The 22389-nt window shown below is 40.4% G+C and overlaps 1 protein-coding gene across 1 annotated transcript in view; it reads right to left on the bottom strand.

Moving 5' to 3' along the window:
• Positions 1-5876: 5876 nt before the first annotated feature.
• Positions 5877-22389, bottom strand: part of PTPRC (protein tyrosine phosphatase receptor type C) — a 130584-nt gene continuing 114071 nt past the window's right edge. The window contains exons 27-33 of the mRNA XM_075832238.1: positions 22249-22339; positions 21131-21261; positions 19996-20130; positions 19523-19648; positions 18140-18315; positions 8191-8326; positions 5877-6662 (exon numbers count right to left, since the gene is read on the bottom strand). Of these exons, the coding sequence (XP_075688353.1) occupies positions 6411-6662; positions 8191-8326; positions 18140-18315; positions 19523-19648; positions 19996-20130; positions 21131-21261; positions 22249-22339 (1047 nt within the window). The 3' untranslated portion in view covers positions 5877-6410. The remainder of the gene's footprint in view (positions 6663-8190; positions 8327-18139; positions 18316-19522; positions 19649-19995; positions 20131-21130; positions 21262-22248; positions 22340-22389) is intronic.

Genomic DNA, 22389 nt, shown 5'->3' with positions numbered 1-22389 from the left:
TCTGAAGGGAGTAGTACACACCGTTGTAGGAAATCTTCCGTTTCTTGGCAATTTCTCTCATGGAATAGCCTTCATTTCTAAGAACAAGAATAGACTGTCGAGTTTCACATGAAAGCTCTCTTTTTCTAGCCATTTTGAGAGTTTAATCGAGCCCACAAATGTAATGCCCCAGATTCTCAACTAGCTCAAAGGAAGGTCAGTTTTATAGCTCCTCTAAACAGCAAAACTGTTTACAGCGGTGCTAACATAATTGCACAAGGGTTTTCAAGTGTTTTCTAACCATCCATTAGCCTTCTAACACAGCTAGCAAACACAATGTACCATTAGAACACTGGAGTGATGGTTGCTGGAAATGGGCCTCTATACACCTATGTAGATATTGCATTAAAAACCAGATGTTTGCAGCTAGAATAGTCATTTAGCACATTAACAATGTATAGAGTGTATTTCTGATTAATTTAATGTTATCTTGATTGAAAAAAACTGTGCTTTTCTTTCAAAAATAAGGAAATTTTTAAGTGACCCTAAACTTTTGAACGATAGTGTACATTTCTTGTTTAGGTTTTAAAAATATATATCAGCATCATTTCAGTTTTATTTGTTCACCTCGCTAGTTCTATTTACTGATGCTTTCAAGATATGGTACCAGTAACTATGATCTCAGCCTTCATTAACTGCACAATGATTCCTCAAATAACTTCAATGTAAAGTTGTTGGACAAGATGGCCTGACTTGCAATCTTCATTTTAGTTCATCCCAAAGGTTTGATGGGGTTGAGGTCAGGGCACTGTGCAGGCCAGTGAAGTTCCTCCACACCAAACTCACCTAACCATACCTTTATGGACCTTGCTTTGTGCACTGGGGTACAGTCATGCTGGAATAGAAAAGGGCCTACCCCAAACTGTTCTCACAGAGAAAGAAGCATACAATTGTCCAAAATGTCTTGGTATACGGAAGCATTAAGATTTCCCTTCAATGGAACTAAGGGGCAAAGCCAAACCCTGAAAAACAACCCCAGAGCATTATCCCTCCTCCACCAAACTTTACAGTTGGCACAATACAGTCAGGCAGATAACGTTCTCCTGGAATCCGCCAAACCCAGACTCATCCATCAGACTGCCAGATAGAGAAGGGTGATTTGTCGCTTCACAGAACACGTTTCCTCTGCTCCAGAGTCCAGTGGCGGCTTTACACCACTCTATCCGACGCTTGATATTGTGCTTGGTGATGTAAGGCTTGCATGCAGCTGCTCGGCCATGGAAACCCATGCCATGACGCTCCCAGATGTTAATGCCAGAGAGGGTTTGTAACTCTGCAGTTATTGAGTTTACAGAGCATTGGTGTCTTTTATGCACTTTGTGCCTCAGCACTCAGCGACCACGCTCTGTAACTATACGTGGTTGCCACCTTTTGGTTGAGTTGCTATGGTTATTAAATGCTTCCACTTTGCACTAACACCACTCACAGAACCGATAAAAACAAGGGGACATATACGAAAACACAGAAAAAGGCCATACTTACAAATGGACACAGCCAGGTCAGAAACGCTGATGACGGAGTGAGCAGGTGCTTTAAATAATAATAGCCACTCCCACTGGTCTTGAGGGGAGTGGTGTGTGGTGCATGGGATGTGTAGTAAGAAATAATAAATGAATAGTGTGTGTGCAAGTGTAATACTATGAGTGAAATATAGGGGCAGTAATGAGTGAAGTGTCTCAATAGAAATAAATGGATAATGGGGTGTAAGTGTGTGAAACATGGAGGGATAGTGTGTACGTCATGAGGCACAACGTGTATAGCCAGGTAGAAGCCTATTTGTGACGCCTTGATAATTCATAGAGCGGGCTACCCTGCTTGCTATGGCAAACAACAACACACCATGCTCTCCCAGCATCAAAGACCCGGCTGTGTCCAAGAGAAGTGAATATATGTAGTAATGAAAAATACCTGGGGTATTGGTAATCATTTTGGCCAAAAGGACGCAAGCTCGCAATCCACGACAAGGATCCCCAGACTTGCGAATCCCTAACTCCTTAAATGGAACAGAATGTTCCTGATGTACAAACATCAGTTTGTACATCAGTCTGTGTTTTCGTATATGTCCCCTTGTTTTTATCGGTTCTGTTTGTACACCAGGAACATTCTGTTCCATTTAAGGAGTTAGGGACTCGCAAGTCTGGGGATCCTTGTCGTGGATTGCGAGCTTGCGTCCTTTTGGCCAAAATGATTACCAATACCCCAGGTATTTTTTATTACTACATATATTCGCTTCTCTTGGACACAGCCGGGTCTTTGATGCTGGGAGAGCATGGTGTGTTGTTGTTTGGCATAGCAAGCAGGGTAGCCCGCTCTATGAATTATCAAGGCGTCACAAATAGGCTTCTACCTGGCTATACACGTTGTGCCTCATGACGTACACACTATCCCTCCATGTTTCACACACTTACACCCCATTATCCATTTATTTCTATTGAGGCACTTCACTCATTACTGCCCCTTTATTTCACTCATAGTATTACACTTGCACACACACTATTCATTTATTATTTCTTACTACACATCCCATGCACCACACACCACTCCCCTCAAGACCAGTGGGAGTGGCTATTATTATTTAAAGCACCTGCTCACTCCGTCATCAACGTTTCTGACCTGGCTGTGTCCATTTGTAAGTATGGCCTTTTTCTGTGTTTTCGTATATAACACCACTCACAGTTGATTGTGGAATATCTAGGAGATCAGAAACTTCACACACCGAGGCCCCATGCACATGACCGTAAATATTCTCCATAATTGCGGACCGTAATACGGTCCGCAATTACAAATATATTCGCTTCTTTTGGCCGCGGACACCTTTCCGCATCTCTACGGTTAGGTGTCCATGCCGTAGAAGTGTACAGCAAAAGATAGGACATGTCTTATCTTTTGCTTTTTACGGGCCGTGCTCCCATACTTTGTATGGAAGAACGGGTCAAAAATGCCGTGACTACGGGCATGGCCGTGTGCATGAGGCCTAACTTGTTACAATGGTGACACCCTATTACAGTACCACATTCTTATTCAGTGAGCTCTTTAGAACGACCCATTTTTTCACAAATATTTGTAAAGGCGACTGCATGGCTAGGTGATAGATTTTATACACCTGTGGCAATGGACTGAATGAAACGCCTGAATAGAATATTGAAAAGGTAGACACATATCAATATTTTAGAGAATGACGTTTGCACTGATCATGTATATCACATTGTAAGTCGATCTTACCTGCAAACGCTGATGCTGCTGCAGAATCAACTGTAGCCTCTGGTGCCGATGTGGCCGACACGATGCAGGACCTGTGAGTGACGTCACAGATCTGCACTGTCAGAAGCTGGGCGTTCTGAAGAGAAGTGGATGATACTTCTCTTCAGAGCGCCCAGCTAGTAAAAGTATTAAAAACGCCCCGATGTACGCACATAATACACGCCCACTTGGACTTTTACTTTTAAACACACCCACTTGGACTTTTGCAAGCCTCATTTGCATAACTACAAAAATGGTCATAACTTGGCCAAAAATGCTCGTTTTTAAAAAATAAAAACGTTACTGTAATCTACATTGCAGCGCCTATCTGCTGCAATAGCAGATAGGGCTTGCAAAATCTGGTGACAGAGCCTCTTTAAGTAAAAAAACATAATCAACACACAATATAAATATACAAAATGTCTAGATTTTTTTTTTTATTCTTCCTGGTTTCAGAAAATTTAAAAAAATCCATCTTAAATAATTGGCAATCTTTTCACAGAATATTAGATTAAATATTCTCAAATCCTCTTTTCAGTAGGAAAAACATTTATTTAGAAATTTTTATATCACAAAGCAATAAATCTATTAATATATTACGTAAAAAAAAATCTGCATCGCAAACAAATAGCTCGAGTCCACATAACAGCCGTAAATGTTTCTATATTACTCAGTATGTATTCCATTAAAATGTACAAATCTGTGTGGCTCATTTATAAGCTCTGAGGAGGGCACTTTACTAGAATGCCCAATTTAACACGTAGAGGTTTAAGTCTACTTCCTAGTCGTGGAACGGCCACTGAAAATCCCACCTATAGGTAAGAGTATGTGTTTGATAGAGCAAAAATATAAAAATGAACAACATAAAATGTTACTATAAGATCAAACTCACTGTTACATTTGGAAAACTATTTTCATTAATTTACAACTTTTATTTATGGTTTTGGAAACACAAAGTTTAAGCTCTAGTGCAAATAACCAAACTCCTAAAATACCACATAATGATTCAACTTCTCTTTCCAAACAGTGGTGTCATCGTGGTGCATGAATCTGTTCTCCTATCTTTAAAAAATCGTGGGCATATAGAAAAGTGTCCAGATTGACAATGTTCACATTAGATTGGGACTTTGTATGGGCATAAATGGAAGTCAGCATGTGGTCTACAGCATGAACCTTCTCCAATAAAAAATATCCAAAGAAAAATGTGAGAAAAGAAAATAATAAAAAAATAATATCGAAAAGAGAATGACTATCTGGTGCCTACCTCCCAAGTGTTCCTCTCGTGGAGGGATAGTCCCTATATTTGACCCTGTCCTATGGTTATTTTTTTTCATAAATTAATTTACTATATTGTTCCAGCATCTTTATGGTTCCTAATTGCATATTAAACACCAATTTGTGTATTATTTCACAATTTTATGTACTTTGGACCTTGAAATACTAATGTGTAAATGAAAAACGATTCAAGTGTAAAGACATGCATGAGAAAATGGACATTTCACACAATGAACCATTAGTGACCCTCTTTGACTATCCAAAAAGTTGAGAGATACTGTACATCTAAGTTTTGTGAATGTTGGTTTGGTTTTTCTACAGGTTGAAAATGTGTACCAGTGAGATTGCTGCAACTTTCTAATTACTTTTTATTAAAAATAATTTTTACATTTTGAGATACAGCTGCTTTGCATTCTGTATACAGAGCAGCTGTATCTAGCACTGAAACCTGTATCAGTCAGGTCTGCGGGATTGACGGGTTCAGTGTCAGGGGGTCCTGCATGTACAGCTGCTATTGATCATATATAAGTTCATAACTTAGATGTGATCGATTACGCTCTCACTGAACCAGTCAGTCTCACGGGACCTGATGGATTCATGTCTCAGTGCACGATATAGCTGCTTTGTATACAGAATACAAAGCAGCTGTATCTCAAAAAGTAAAAATAAGATTTAATAAAAAGTTATTTGAAAGTTGCACCAATCACACTAATAGACAAAAAAAAAACAACGATTTCAAAAGTGTACATAGCCTTTAATGCATGTCTCAATCATGTTCTTGTATGCCTTCTATATTGTTGAACCCACTTTTACCAAATACAATGTGCAGGTTAATAGATAGATAGAGTTCAAAGGTTAGCCTTAAACATTTAAAACTAGGGCCCAGATGTGACCCAACATTGAATTTCACCTTTGAATGAGTATGTACAAAGATTTCTTAACTCTATCTTTACCTATATTTTCATTTTGGCACCATAGACCTGGTGAGGCTTTGAAAATATGTGATATATTTTAGATTTGAATAAAACGTTGGCTTGGTTCACAATAATTTCAGAGGCTCTGTTTGGAGCTTCCATCAACAATTTTGTCAGATTTGACAGAAAGAGCACAGCATGCAGCACTATTCTTCCCACCAAAATGACGGAAATCACGACGGAACCCAGATGGACCTCATTATAAGTCAATGGGGTTCGTTGGGCAAAGTTGGTGTCGGTCATGAGATGCATCCAGCACAGTCATCATGGTTTCCATTAAAATGTAAACCATGATGGTGGTGTGAACATAGCCTAACTCCTAATTACTTTATACCTCTTACATAATAATAAAAGAATGCACGCGAAGAAGCACAATATTCCTTATCAAACCCTTAAGTTTACAAAATGATTAATATACATGAAAAAATACCCCTAGAGCAGAAATATAAGCTGATGAGCGATTTTACCAACATCTACGGCTTGCTTAGTTGAAGCTTTTGCCTGCTTGGAATGTATATGGATCAAATACCAAATTGCAGATAGAGACGTGATGCGTCATCTCTGCATTTGGAAAGCAGCGGGCCGTCTATACGTCCATATAAAATATGCTGAATTAGATGGAGAATTTTTTTTTTCGATAGATTGTTGCCATAACACATCTCGGGCCCACATTGTACTGTGTGCGGAGGATTGTTATAACTTTTTTCATAATGCATGTTAACGTTATTATTAACAGCAATTCCTAACCATGTGCACTTATATTATACATTGATATAAGTTAAAGTACCCGTTTTGTTCATGATAAAGAAGCTCAGTTGACCTAAAAGGCCCAAAAGCCATAAACTCGTCCACTATCCTCTCTCTGCTATATTCACTTGCTTCTCATTCATCTATTCTCAGTGACACATCTGTGAACACTGCTGCGCTGGGTCCATTGGAGACGGTTTCATCCTGTTTGGGTTTAGGTGGGCTGTCCTCTTTTAAGGTGGCTGTGATTGCCTGTTCTTCTGGAGTTTTGTTCTTCATTTCATTCTTGATATCCGGTTTGTCGTCCTGATGAATGGTTATCGTGACCTGACCATTCTGAGCAGGTACTGTGCTGGCCAAAGTGTCATAAAGGAACTCATACTGCTCCTAAAATGATATAAAATAATAACGTTTACATAAAGTAGCATTTAAGATTATACAAGCATTTATTTTTTCTTATTTGAGTGCCAACATATGCTAGAGAGCCGTACACATAATGTGTACAAGGCACGGCGTGGATACATTAAGTCTTACAATTTCCCTATCTGTGGTACATAAACATTTACATGTAAAGCTGGGAATACATGTTAGATATTTGCCAATAGTCTAAACACCAGCAGTCTAACATACCTGACTGTCACCCGATGCCTCCATTGAGAAGAATAAGGCAGGTTGCAGGTTGGAGTTTAACTTGTTAAATCCATTGTTTCCCCAGAAATAAGTGGCACCAGCTTTGTCTGGAAGCCGATGATCTCCATATTAACATAACATACTTGCTTGCAATGCCAAATGTTAATTTCAATGCTGAATGATCATTATATTTACAATGCTCTAATGTTGATGAAGTGCCAGCCCACACAACGTTTTTTGGCGCTGATTTTGAAACAGAAACCGCTTCGGAATCAGCGCCAAAACAACGTCCGAAACCGCCTCCCTTTAATTTCAATGGGAGGTGGAGGAGTTTTCTTCCGTGGCGTCTGTTAGCCGCTTGCGGGAAAAAAAAGCGCCATGTTCTTTCTTGCCGCAATCCCGCCTCTGAGCTCCCATTGAAATCAATGTGAGGCATAGAAAGCATTTTTCACTGCGTTTTTTGCCCGCGGCCCTCAATGGCTGCAGGACAGAAAGGCGGTGAGAACCGTGGAAAATTCCTCCGTATTAACTAGGCCTTAGTGGCCGTTTCATAAGAAGCCACTTAACCTACCAGTGTTTTTTTCCCCCCGATAGTAGGGGGACAGCATACTTGTAGAAAACCCATTCAAGAACAGGAAGTACATCTTAAACCCATGGTTTTCCTGCCAGGATATATAAGGGATGTATACTTTTGCAACCAATTCTTGAGAACCCACCAAATCTTTGTTAGCAAGAAACATGGGATAGCTGGAAGTGAATATAACTGCAGAATCAAACTACACAGGGTTTTTTTTTATAGCCTATTGCCATAGAGACACATGCACCTGTATAAGAGCTGTGTACACAAAATATTTGGAGATTTTTTTAATTAGGACTAGTTGCAAAGTTGAAGCAATGCAAAAAAAAAATTATTACAAAAGGTGTACAAACCTGGTGCTGCCATTAACCAACAATATACCTTTCATAGTATAGTATTTTTTCTATTTACTTTGTCCAAATTATGAGTGTCACATTCAATGTATTTTGTATGTCAATTTTATTATATATGATGCACTATAAAGGGCCTGTTATAAATTGTGATTACTTCTTAAATATGATTTCAGGCCTTTATGAATGGAACATATTTTATGAATGACTTTGGTTGTTTAAACTAGTAGCTAACATAACTCTGTTATAAGATTTCTAACATATGTAGTAAGGGGGGAAAAATAACAGAATTATCACCCCCTTTGGAAAATGCAGTGTTATGCACAAAAAAAAAACGCTACCCTTATCATATACTTACAAAAGAAGACACCATTCCTGACCGCTGGCGACGCAAACGTTTCACCGTCTGGAAGACATCAATGACTTCTTCAACCTGAGCACTTTCTAGAAGATTCCAGAGGGCACAGAATGTCCCAGTTCTCTGAGATCCATCACTTTGAAAAAAAATATCAAACAGCGAGATGAACACAGCTCTTTGTAAATACATGTATAGGTGAAAATGCACAAGAATATTGTATATATAACGGATGGCAAGAGCGTAAGATCCGCCAAGCTTACACACCAATTATATTCATGTTATATAATAGCATACATTATTTATAACAACCACTATTCATGAAGTTGAATGGAAACTTGTCACAACCCAAAACCTATAAACAAAATGTCTGTAATTTAAAGTTTCCTTGTCATGGCAGCACAATGCAAGTGGGTTTAGTTTGCCTCCTACTAGGACAGAAGTAAAAAATATGAGTAGCTAATTCATTGACAATCAAATGTTTCATCAATTATCAATAAATAAATCAATCAATGGACTACTAAGACATAATAGTCCCCTCAGAAAATAACCACGTGTTTTTTCTTCTGTCCTACAGGTACAGCTGGTTATCGGCAAAACTTTTGGCCTGCTGCTTTATTATGGCATCCCGGGCGTTGCTCTGTGTTGAGGTAAACTCAAGTCATGAGTGTGTAGCTCTGGTGAGGCATACTGAGAGTGTCTCAGCTCAGCCCCGGAGTGTTCGGTGCTTGCCTTTAACCTTCCTGGTGTGTTAGGAGATCATCGCTTTACAGAATGTGGGAGAGCGTTGTCTGTTTCCCCAGATTGATGATTCCACTAACCTCAGTGCTGTACTGCATTCCCTGTAGAGAAGCATCAGAGAAATCACAGCACCTGTTGGCTAAGGTTTCTCTCTATGGCCGCTCGAGACTCGTGTCTCTCTCTGCACTTGCGCACAATTTAGGTAAGTCTTGCAATATCTCTCACTTATATATTGGCATTCCCACGTGCAGCCGGTGCAGCACTTTACTGGGCAGCTGCTCTCTATGCAGCTTAAGATATGAAAAGTTACCAGCAGCTCTTAACGCAACAGCGTTTATTTATACGTTTTATCATATCGTGACTATTTATGTTTCAGATGTGGAGTTATTCTAGAGAAAGTGGGAAATGCACATCCAAAAACAGATGTTGCCATAAATGCCAGCAACCACTTCTAGATGACTTAGAGTCGGACTTGTGTTCTGGATGTCCCCTTCCAAGGATAATCCTTTAGTGAGCTCTGACGTTATGTTTTTTTCTTGGTTTAAGACCCAGCTGTCTTTCCAAAAAGAGTGCTCAAAAGATAAAATCTTCCCGCATAACTCTGCAAATTTTTTCCCTTTCTACTTCAAATGTTGTCCCTTTGGGTTCGATTTCCCGCTTGTAAGGTGAAATTGTTCCCGATAGCACACAGTTTCGGAAGATTGTCATATTGTGAAAAGATTAATACCCTCATTAAAGTTGTTAAAATACCCTAGAATCTGGGGATTTAACAGAAGGAAAACTAAGTAGGAAAGTTCTAGAAGTATTCTAAAATCAGTAATCAACATCATACAGCAAGGAGACATTCTTTCTTTCATAGACCTGAAAGATGCATATTTTCACTTTCCAATTCACAAGAGCTACAGGAAATTTTTGAGGACAGCCGTGAAAAGAGACAACAAAATTGTTAATCAATAATTCAAGTGTCTACCCTTGAATGTCTCCAAAGCTCCTAGAGTTTTCACCAATCGTTGCCCTAGCAGCAGCATTCAGAATGAGAGGGATATTTCTAATACAGTTTCTTGATAACTGGCCACTCAGTGCACTGTCAAAGGATCTACTTCAAGCCAACTTGCTACCACCCTCTCATTTCTGGAGAACCATGGCATCTTGATCAACAGGAAAGTATTTCATTGGAGTCCTTCTCAGTAAATCAGCTACCTAGAATTTGTAATCAACACAGTATCCTTCACAACAAGGCTGGATTCACACGAGCGTGTGCTTTTTGCGCACGCAAAAAACGCGGCGTTTTGCCTGCGCAGAAGGCACTTAACAGCTCCGCGTGGCATCAGCATATGATGCGCGGCTGCGTGCTTTTCGCGCAGCCGCCATCATTATGACACTCCGTTTTGATGTTTGTAAAGAGAAAAGCACGTGGTGCTTTTCTGTTTTTATTCATCCTTTTCACAGCTGTTGCGCGAATCACACGTGGTTTTCACGCACCCATTGACTTCAATGGGTGCGTAATGCGCGAAAAACGCCCAAAGAACGGACATGTCGCACACCTGTCTGGACAGCCCCATAGACTAATATAGGTCCGTGCAGCGCACGTGAAAATCACGCGCGTTGCACGGACGTATATCCCGTTCGTCTGAATAAGCCCTAACTCTTTCTAAAGACAGGATTACAAAGACCAGGAGTGGATTCAAGTTCCTCCCTCATTATCAGGAAGCTTCAGTGGGAGCAGCCACGAGAGTCCTCGGTTTTCTAACATCCTCCATAGAGGGAATACCATGAGCAAGATCCCATTTCAGAAGTCTGCAATCCAACATTCTTACTGGAGGGAACAGACACCACTACACTTTACACTGAGATGGTGGGCTCAAAAGGACACAGTCAACAGGAAGACAGAGAGATTTGCCTCTTTTAATCATCTGGACTGTCTATTGATCATCAACAGTTTCTCTATTTCATGGGAGGAGTTTGTTTATGTGTTTCCACCCATTCCTCTAGTCCCAAAAGTATTCGGGAAGATCAAAAAAGAGGGATCGGAAGTATTTGCAATAATACCATTCTAGCCAATGAGGCATGGTTCCCTCTCTAGTCTTTCGAGGTGAGATTTCTGGAGGCTTCCAAATTCTTCAGACCTACTCAATCAGAAAAGGTTCATACCCTAGCTTTCTTCAACTTGCGGCTTGAAAACTGAGAGATCACGACTGACTAATAAATGGTTTGCGAACACTTTTATAAGCCAGAAGATATACCACTAAAAGCCTACTATAAAATATGGAAGATCTTCAATCAGTGGTGTCAAGAGAACAAAGTAAACTCCCAACAGTTCCTACATTATTTCAATTTTTCCAAGATGGTTTTTGTAAGGGGTAAAACCTAATATACTAAAGACTAATTCCATTTATACTGCATGGTAAATGCCTCCCACAATATGGAATAAAAAGTTATCAAAAAATTGCTTGCACTAAAAAATGGTATCAACAGCTTGTCTCACAAAAAAACTGATAAAAAAGCTACGGCTCCCATAAGGAGGGGATGAAAAAACATCCCGATGTGCAGGCCAGAGGGGTACATTACTTTTGCTTCATCAAGGTCATCAGGATTTGGGAACCAGAAAGTGAAGGGCCCAAACACAAATTCTGGAAGAAAGGGTGTCTGTATTATACCAGGGCAACACTTTCCCAGCCAAATGTTCTAAACCTGAAAGGTGCAGAGAGTGTTCCAAAAGGGGATAAGAAAGACAGCCCGAAAAAACCTGGCCTTTGCATAAAGAATTGTTTCAAAGCATCTATGGATTATTAATTTTATTATTTATTTACCGAACTATTATGCCACCTTATTATGCCCTTATGTACTACACCAAGCTTACATATGCCCCACATTATGTATTGAAATATCAGTTAAACCCCAAACAAAACTATTACAAAGCAAAATCCACGCTCCAAAAGCCATCAGCAGCGCATTAATTGCTGTAAAATAACTGTGGGGTCAAGGTGCTCACTACATCCCTTGATAAATGCCTTGAGGGTGTAGTTTCTAAAATTGGGTTTTTGGGGGGTTTCCACTATGCTGGTACCTCAGGGGCTATGCAAATGCGACATGGCGCCAGAAAACCAATACAGCAAAATCGGCACTACAAAAGCTAAATTGCACAACTTCCTTTCTGAGCCCTGCTGTGTGCCCAAATAGCAGTTTACGACCACATATGTGGTATTGTCGTACTCGGGGGAAAATTGTGTAACAAATTTTGGGGTGTTTTTTCTCCATCATTCCTTGTTAAAATATTTAGAGCTAAAACTACATCTTCTTGGAAATCTTATTGGAAACAATTGTGTTTTTCAATTGTATGGCTCAATTCTAAGATAATTTATGAAACACCTACGGGGTCTAAATGCTCACTACACCACTAGATGATTCCTTGAGGGGTGTAGTTTCCAAATCTCAGCTTTTCTGGGGGTGTTTATGTTTTGGCACCTCAAGGGCTATGAAAATCTATAATATTGCCAGAAGCCCAACCTACCAAAAATAGGGCTCCAAAATCCACAATAGTGCTCCTTCATTTCTGAGGCCTGTGTTTGAGTCCAGTAGCATACTAGGGCCACATATAAGATAGTTATAAAAACTGCAAAATCATGGTACTAAATATTGAGTTGCATCTCTGTTAACACATTTTGTGTTATAGAAAAAAAATTATTCAAATTAAATATCTGCAAAAAGATAGATTTTTTTTTACATTTCACCTCCACTTTTGCGTTAATTCCCTTGACATTCTTAAAGGGTTAACAAACTTACCAAATGCTGTTTTGAATACCTTGAGGAATGTGGTTTTTAAAAAGTGGTGATTCATAGGGATTTCTACTGTAGAAGATTCTTTAGAGCCACTTAAGAACTGAATTGATCCCTAATAAATTCTGTTTAGGAAAATATCTTAAAAATTTGAAAAATTGCTCCTAAATTTATAAGCCTTCTAACGTCCTTAAAAGAATGTTTAAAAAAAAATGATATCATAAAGTAGATATAAGGAAAATGTTAATTCTATTTTGTTGGGGTATTATTATCGGTTTAACAAGCAGAGAAATTTAATTTTTGAAAATGCTAATTTTTATAAATCTGATACATTTTGATGTTTTTTACAAATCAACACAGAAGGTATCAACTATAATTGACCACTAACATAAAGTACAAAGTGCCACTACAAAACATTCTCAGAATGGCTTTGATAAGTAAAAGCATTCAAAAATAATTTCCACATAAAGTGACACGTCAGATTTGAAAAATGGGGCTCTGTCAGAATGGCCAAAACTGACTGCGGTGGTAAGGGGTTAATCAATAATCACTCATTATTTTTCTGTCCTAGTAGGTAGGAAACTAAACTCGTTTTGTCAGTGGCGGACACAGACTGCAAAAGGCCCCTGTGCAGATAATGTGCCAGGGCCCCCCCCCCCCACCCCGCAAACTTCTCATGGCCGACGGTCCGCTTTCAGCTGCATCGCTGGGTCTCCTAAGTGACCCAACAATGCAGCACTAGCAGCCGGGGCGTCACTAAGGCTGGGTTCACACACACACTATTTACGGACGTAATTTGGGCGTTTTAGCATTGAATTACATCCGAAAATGCGGCTCAAAAGCGTCGGAAAACATCTGCCCATTCATTTGAATGGGTCTTACGATGTTCTGTGCCGATGGTCATTTTTTTTTACGCGCCGCTGTCGAAAGGCGGCGCGTAAAAAACTGCCTGTCACTTCTTCAGATGTAAATGGAGCCGTTTTCCATGGACTCCATGGAAAACCAGCTTCAATTACTTCCGTAGTGGACGCAGCAAAAGACGCCTGCACATGCCATTACGGCTGAAATTACGGTGCTGTTTTCTCCTGAAAACAGCACAGTAATTTCAGCCGTAACAGACGCTGCCGTGTGAACATACCCTCAGGGCTTAAAATGTCCGGGAAATAGCCCCAATACATATGTGTCCGCCCCAAAAAAAAGTGTGTGTATAGGAGACAGCATAGCATATCTATAGCACTACGACCCTATAAACTATGGATAGGATTAGATACAGTGGCTGAGCAGACAGTATCACACATGATAGGATTAGATACAGTGGCTCAGAAGGCAGTATCACACATGATAGGATTAGATACACAGCTCAGCAGACAGTATCACACATGATAGGATTAGATACAGTGGCCAGCAGACAGTATCACACATGATAGGATTAGATACAGTGGCTCAGCAGACAGTACCACACATGATAGGATTAGATACAGTGGCTCAGCAGACAGTACCACACATGATAGGATTAGATACAGTGGCTCAGCAGACAGTATCACACATGATAGGATTAGATACAGTGGCTCAGCAGACAGTACCACACATTATAGGATTAGATACAGTGGCTCAGCAGACAGTATCACACATGATAGGATTAGATACAGTGGCTCAGCAGACAGTATCACACATGATCGGATTAGATATAGGGCCCAGCACAGTATCATACATGATTGGATTAGATACACAGCTCAGCAGACTGTATCACACATGATAGGATTAGATACAGGGCCCAGCTCGCTGACATTGCGGCTCCAGCGCTGGACCCAGGAAAGGTAAGAATAATAATTTTGCTTCTTTATGTGTTACTGATTATTTTTGTGTGTTTGTGTTTTTTTTACAGGTTCGGTTGTTGGACTTCGGATACGAGGACTTCAATGACGGCGTTTTTTTTATTCTCAATAAAATGGTTAATGAGGGTTGTGTTTTTATTTCAATAAAAAAAATTTCTATGTGCTTGTATCTTTTTAAACTTTATTATCACCGCCTTAGTAATGGCCGCTGGCTGATTGACAACCTCCATTACTAAGGCGAGGCTTAATGTTAGCCGGTGCAGAGTCTACACTAACCCCCATTATTACCCCGGTACCCACCGCCACCAGGGGTACTGGGAAGAGCCGGGTACAAACCAGTACCCGACCAGCTGTAGTGACGGGCAGGCACCGGGGTGGCCGCAGGCTGGTAGTATTAGGCTGGGGAAGGCCAAAAACAGTGGCCCTTCCCACCCTTGTAATGCTGCCTGCTGCTGCTGTGTTGTATCTGGCTGGTTATGAAAATTGGGGGGGACCCGACATCGTTCTTTCCAATTATTTTTTAAATGACGTGGCGTCCCCCCCATTTTCATAACCAGCCAGATACAATAAAGCAGCAGCAGCCTAGCATCACCAGGGTAGGAAGGGCCACTGTATCTGGCCTTTCCCCTCCTGATAATACCAGCCTGCGGCCACCCCAGTGGCCGACCATCACTACAGATGGTCAGGTACTGGATCGTACCCGGCTCTTCCCAGCACCCCTGGTGGCGGTGGGTACCGGGGTAATAAAGGGGGTTAGTGTTAGCCTCTGCACCGGCTAACACTAAGCCCTGCCTTAGCAATGGATGCTGTCAATCAGCCGGCGGCCATTACTAAGGCGGTAGTAATATAGTTTAAAAAAAACCACAAAGACATAGAAAAAATATTTTATTGAAATAAAAAAAAAAAACACAACCCTCATTAACCATTTTATTAATAAAAAAAAAAGCTGTCATCGAAGTAGTCCTGGAATCCGCCGTAGTCCAACGACCGAACCTGTAAGAAAACACACAAAAAATGATTAGTAACACATGTGTTAGGGTATGTGCACACACACTAATTACGTCCGGAATTGACGGACGTATTTCGGCCGCAAGTACCGGACCGAACACACTGCAGGGAGCCGGGCTCCTAGCATCATAGTTATGTACGACGCTAGGAGTCCCTGCCTCGCTGCCGGACAACTGTCCGGTACTGAAAACATGATTACAGTACAGGACAGTTGTCCCACAGCGAGGCAGGGACTCCTAGCGTCGTACATAAGTACGACGCTAGGAGCCCGGCTCCCTGCAGTGTGTTCGGTCCGGTACTTGCGGCCGAAATACATCCGTCACTTACGGACGTAATTAGTGTCTGTGCACATACCCTAAGGCTTAGATACAGGGCCCATGTGTGATACTGTCTGTGGGACCCTGTATCTAAGCCTACCACAAGGTAGGCTTAGATACAGGGTCCAGCAGACAGTAATCTTATACAGTATAAGATTACTGTGTGCTGGGGCCCTGTATCTAAACCTACAGTGTGGTAGGCTTAGATACAGGGCCCAGCAGACAGGATCACGCATGGGCCATGTATCTAAGCCTACCATGTGATTGGCTTAGATACAGGGCCCAGCAGACAGCATCACACAATCTGTGATCCTGTCTCATGGGCCCCCTAAGCCTGCTACATCGTAGGCTTAGGGGTTGTGCAGTCCCTAAACATTGATGGCCTATCCTCAGGATAGGCCATCAATAGCTGATGTGTCGCCCGGGACCCGCAAATCAGCTGTTTTGAAGGGGCCGCAGCACTCGTACGAGAGCTGCTTCCCCTTCATTTCACTACTCGCCCACACTGTGAATCGCCGAAACCGATTCACAGTGTGACCGGAATGAAGTGACAGGAATGAAGGGGAGCAGCTCTCGTACGAGTGCTGCGGCCCCTTCAAAACAGCTGATTGGCGGGTCCCAGGAGTCGGACCCCGCCAGTCAGGGCTATCTTACCTTCCTCTTCGGCCGCGGCGGGAGTTCTGTCGTCTCGATGCTGTGCGCGGCGCATAGCGCTGTGACGTCATGTGCTGCGCACAGCGCCTGACGTCAGGACCTCCGCTGCGATCCGGAACCAGGAAGGTAAGTAAAGTATGTTACTATAGTAACAGGGGCCCGCGGCCCGAGTTACTATAGTAACTTTTTATTGATGTGGTGCGGGGGGCCGTGGGCCCCCCTGGCTTCGGGGCCCGGTCGCAATTGCGACCGCTGCGACCCCTATAGCTACGCCAGTGGTCCACGGGCCTCTGTCTCAGTCCTCAGCATCGCGCAGCTGAGAACTGAGTCGGCCAGCAGAGGAACGGGCCCCCTTCCCACGCGGGGCCCTTGTGCAGCTGCACCGGCTGCACATGCGGTATGTCCGCCCCTGCGTTTTGTGCTGCCTTTGGATTCAAGAAAAATAAATTACAGGCAAACAAATTCTATCAGTGCGTCCACCTTCAAGCACCATTTCACACTTTACATATAAAATCAATCTACTGTACATAAAAAAAATGTTTTACTTTTTTAATGCATCATATTATATATCTTTCACAATAATCTCCCAGGATTCCTTACTGGCCCAGTACCTGTTCTGGCTATCTAAATTCTGCAAAGTCTAGTATTTATACCATATAGGAAAACCTAATTATTCCACGCTGTTATATGTACAGACTGTATGGTTTCCAATAAGAACCAGTAGAAATTTATTTTTTTTCTGCACTACTGTCAACTTTCTCCTGAGGGTCCTATCAGGAATATTCATAGCAGGAGGCAGGGGAAGCGGAAAAGTGACTGATAAGTGGAGAAAGTGCCATTTTTCTCTAATAAGATAAGATTACAAAGTTTCTTATATTCGCTTGTACTGGGGATTTATGCAAAACTTGTTTAAAGGTTAGTGACCATTTAAGGGGTTAACTTAAAGCCATCAACTGTTTCAGCTATAACCAGCTCCTCAGGCAGACTATTTCACAGATTGAGGGTTCATACACACGGCCCACGATTGCGGGCACGGCTGGCCGCATTTTCGTGCCGTGCTCTCATACAAAGTATGGACATGCTCCATATTTCCTGGCACGGTTCTACGGCACGGATACCTATCCGTAGCGCTACGGAAAAGTTCCCACGGCCAATAGAAGCGGGAGAGTCTGTAAATGCAGACCGTAGTGCAGTCCGCAATTACAGAGTTTTTTTTATGGTCGTGTGCATGGGGCCTTACAGCTCTAATGGTAAAGAAGGCTTATCACCTCTGGAGATTGAACCTTTTTCTTTATTTCCAGACAGAGGAAATGCCCCTTGACGTTGGAGAGGACTTTACATTGATCAGGTTGTCATCTTTTTTTTTTGTACTGCCCGTTTATATACTATACAAATGTATCAAGTCACCGTTAGATATATGCATGATCAGTGGGGGTATGTCAACTAGGCCGAAGGGGTTTTTGGTACTCCGAAGATGCCTGGTTAGCCAGTGGCAGTCTAAAAATATTTATTAAATGGACATAGTGAGAAAACCGGCTTATTGGCTGAACTTTTCTAAAGATGCAATGCAATATAAAAAGAAAACAATTGCACCTGCCACTTTTAAGGACCTGGAATTACCTGCAATGGACAAGAAGAGGAACTGATTTGTCATGGCTGCTCTGCTCCTCCAGTCTCTTACATGAAAACGTTTTCCTGACTTTCTCAATCATTTCCAGCAGACTCTTAGTTTCTTTGGGAAGAACATCCCCCCATTGGTTATAATGGAACTGAGAGACCTTTCTGACATCTTTCCTCTAAAAACATAGAAGAGATGTTATATATATAATTAAAAACGTCATATCTGTAATACCTATGTGTAGTAATAAATTTAAGGAGGAATTAAAATTGTTAATCTCATTTAACCTCACATTTCCAATGTGTCGACAGGTTTTCATTGATAATATTGGTAAACTTATTTATATATAAGGCTAAATTCACACTTGCGTTGTATAATCTGTTACTTTGATCCGTTTTTAAATCAGAATAACGGATAAAAACGGCATCAAATTAACAGATGCAAATGGATTACAATCCTTTGGTATCCATTTTATATTGACACCAAATATAAAAAATAACCCATTAGACATTCGTTTTCATTAACGGAGAAAAAAGTATTTTATCTCCGTCAAAAAAAAGCGGATGACTAACATAACGGACGCGAACAAACGCTAATGGATGCAATTAAAAACTCCACTGATTTCAAAGGATTTTTAACTAATCCATTTTTATCTCTTATCCGGATCTAAAAACGAATAAGAGTAACGGATTATGCAACGCAAGTGTGAACTTAGATGCATCAATACAAGAAAGTTCAATTCGGGAATAGCATTGTATGCTTTTAATTGGTGACTTCTGTCACTCTTAGAATTGAAAAAGTATTGTAATTATTTTTTTTGTGGGGGGATTTATCAATACTGTTGTAGGATACATGAATATATGTATTGGCAAAAATAATGCAAATGGGTAATACATTTCCGTACATGGTTTGATACATTTGGTGCAACTTGCTAGGCAGGTTAGATGTGTTCTTTATGTCACCTCGTGGCTAACAAAAATTTACACCAATATTTTGTGCCAAAAATGGTGCACATCTTTATCAAACTTACAGCTCCTCTCAACCATACCTATTTTTCTAGACTTTTACTTTTTTTTAACACTGTCAAGGTTGTAGTAAATTATAAATTAGGCACCCACCACTTATTTGCCACATTTTGCTTAGTAAATCTCTACCAATGTTGTAACTCTTGGCAAATATTTTAATAATGGGAAAAAAGTCTTTCTGTAGTTACTAAATAATAATTAAGATTAAAAGGTTTTAATATCTGATTGAATAACAGTAAAGTCATGCCATAAGCCGTAGAGGTACGCAATATACAGAATAGACCCAACATTTCATCACCACTAGAACGCGTGAAATATATCAATATCAAATAATATGAGCTAACTTCTAAGTGATCCTACCTTGGTATGTCTGATCTCAAAAGAGCGTTCAGTGTAGCTATGACATGGATTTTCAGCAGATAGCTCAACCTCAAGATCAGCATATGTCTTGCTTTGTTCCTTCCAGTACGGAGCACATTCACCTTCCTGTAGAAACACGGATATGACAGCTCTAGAATCACATACTGCATTTGTGGCTCATTCATTTACAATAGCTTGTGTACATTAGCATGACAAAAATATATCATATCAAAAACTTATTGGTGTAATTATATTCCTTGTTCCACGATCCACGTTCTAGCTGTGATAGGAAAGCGGCGGTAGATGTATCCCAAAGGTGTTTCATGATTTATTGTTGCACACATGCGAAGTGCTCCTTAATATTTTATTTACAGTACTTAAAATAAATTCTCTCTGCTGTACCAACTTAAATATATATATATATATATATATATATATATATATATATATATATATATATATCTTATACTTACATCGTTCTCTTGGTTTGGTCCAGAAAGCACCACAATTGATTTAATTTTTTTCTGGAAGATCATGCGCCAAAATTCAGACAGTGTGTTTTTTAGCGGCGCTTGGGCTGCTACAATTGTGCGATTTCCCCAATATCCCTGAAAATAAAAGATTAGATTATTTGAATTTACAAAACTGCATTTCAAAGTAATAGAATTTGCCATAATTCATGACCCTTGCATAATATAGGGCTAAATAGAGCCAATAATATGGTAGCGATTTCTATGTGGGACATATCAGAGAATTATAATCCCAAGGTCCTAAAAAAGAATCCCATATTCTGGAATGCTCTTCCATGATATCCAAGGAATTTATATGGAAGGAATTGGGACAATTGTACCTTGTCCTCCTGGGTAATTCACAAACCCATGCGGTCAGTGTGGGCACTTGTGGGAACCTTTAGTGCCTTGGGATAAGTTCCTTGGCAGCTTTTAAAAAAATTGTCTTAATAACCCTTTGCTCATACACAAAACGACTTCACTCTGCACATCCCCTTTGGAATGGAGCCAGGAGTGGCGAGCAATAATGGCAAAGCGGCAGGAGATAAAACAGGTGCATGTTCATGCTCCCATTAAACAGATATATGCCCCCCCTGCCCCCACCATTAGTTATAGATTGCAGATTATAGTGCATTATAACAATCTCTGAACACCTGAAATACCTGGGTGGCAGGGCTGTGGGTTATCACAGTCTCAGTCCTTTAGACCACTTTAATAATAGAATTTAGAGAGTAATATATTACTCAGATTATCACGAGCTCCTATAATCTTTTACTTTTGGTCAATTTGCTTTCATACAGATGACGTTTTGGGCCAGAGATTAATAGTCAGCTGTGACACAAGTGGTACTTTCAATAAGTCCTCAAATAAATATCCTCAGCCAAGTAGGATGATGGAATTCGTGTAGAGCAAAGGCAGATTTTTTAGCCATCATTAGGGGAAGTTCACTACATAGGGATTTGTACAGCTCCCAGTGATCTCTCTATAATAAATCCATATGCAGTGAGCATCCTAGTGGTGGCAGAAAGAATTTCATCATTTAATCACTGATCATTCAGATATATTGGAGTAACCAATATATTAATAAAAAACAGCTTACTATTATGTAGGATGCATTGATGTAGATAGAATCCTCAGAATCACTGTCCTCATCTGAAGACATCTCGGAGTCCTCTGTGTGCTCTCCCTCTGGCTCATCGTTCACTCTGACCTGGACACGGTTAAATTCATCTGTAAAAAAAACTCACTTTTATCAACCATGATAATGTACAATTGTTTTATTCCATGTTGTATATCACTATTTTTTATTGTAAGGCTTTATAAAAATCAATCATTACTGTTGTGAACACATAGATCCCCAGTGTATTTGTATATTTCTCGACTAGCATCTCAACAAAATGTGTGGTTACATTTGGAACTACAGAACCAGCAAGTGCGGAGACAAATGGCATGTGTTTTTAACATTAGTTTTAGGCTTAGAATACATAGCAGAGCTGTGTGCGTGTATCTTTTATGGCGGCATACAAAGTCCTTACAGCTACATAGTATTGAGCCTTGGGAACTCCATGTGCCACATCCGTACGGCACTGTATTACAGAGATATTCTTCCTAGACATTTTTCTGTGTGATTCATATGAAATTGGAGCCATATGAAGGTACTGTTACTGTATGGCCCTATGGATATCTATGGGTACCGTATTACAACTTTGTAAAACTCAGAGAATGTAAAGAGCAGTAATAAGACTGTGTGCACGAGGCCTTAGATGGACTGATGGTTTTTACCATCACCATTAGCCATATTCTGTCTACGTAAAACTTGTGTTGTACGTGACCGTAATATAGTGCTCATTCAAGTATCTGGCCCTTACTGTACCTCCATTTGCCTTTGACTTCCTAAGGAGTTTTCTATCAGATTCTATACAAATCCAACAGGAAAAAATTCTGCCATGCTCCATCAGTTTGCATATACATTGAGGTATTCCCCATACATACGGCATCCTATGGGGCCTGCATTTTCTATGCACTGCCATACAGGCTCTGTGCACACAGCTCTGCCGTGTCCACGAGCCCTGGATTTGCTATGTATCTCTATATGATTGTATATGCAAGCTTGTAATATTTGTGAATATCCTCTTTCAACTCTATTAGAGCATAGTATTTATGGCATGTAGGGTCATGTATATATATGCATGTAGTTATGTACATATAATCTCTTACATGGAACAACTGAGGAGTTGCGGTTCTTGTCCTTGTTATCCTGGTGGTTTCCGACTGTCTGTGGTCTCCAATTTTTATATGAGGGTAATCTCTAAAAAATGTAATTTCACATTTGTCATTTGATCATTCAAAAAAAAAAAA

This window comes from Rhinoderma darwinii, chromosome 7, assembly GCF_050947455.1.
Source record: "Rhinoderma darwinii isolate aRhiDar2 chromosome 7, aRhiDar2.hap1, whole genome shotgun sequence".
Taxonomy (NCBI): Eukaryota; Metazoa; Chordata; class Amphibia; order Anura; family Rhinodermatidae; genus Rhinoderma; species Rhinoderma darwinii.
The sequence above is the reverse complement of the archived record's forward strand: the minus strand, read 5'-3'. Positions and strand labels throughout refer to the sequence as shown.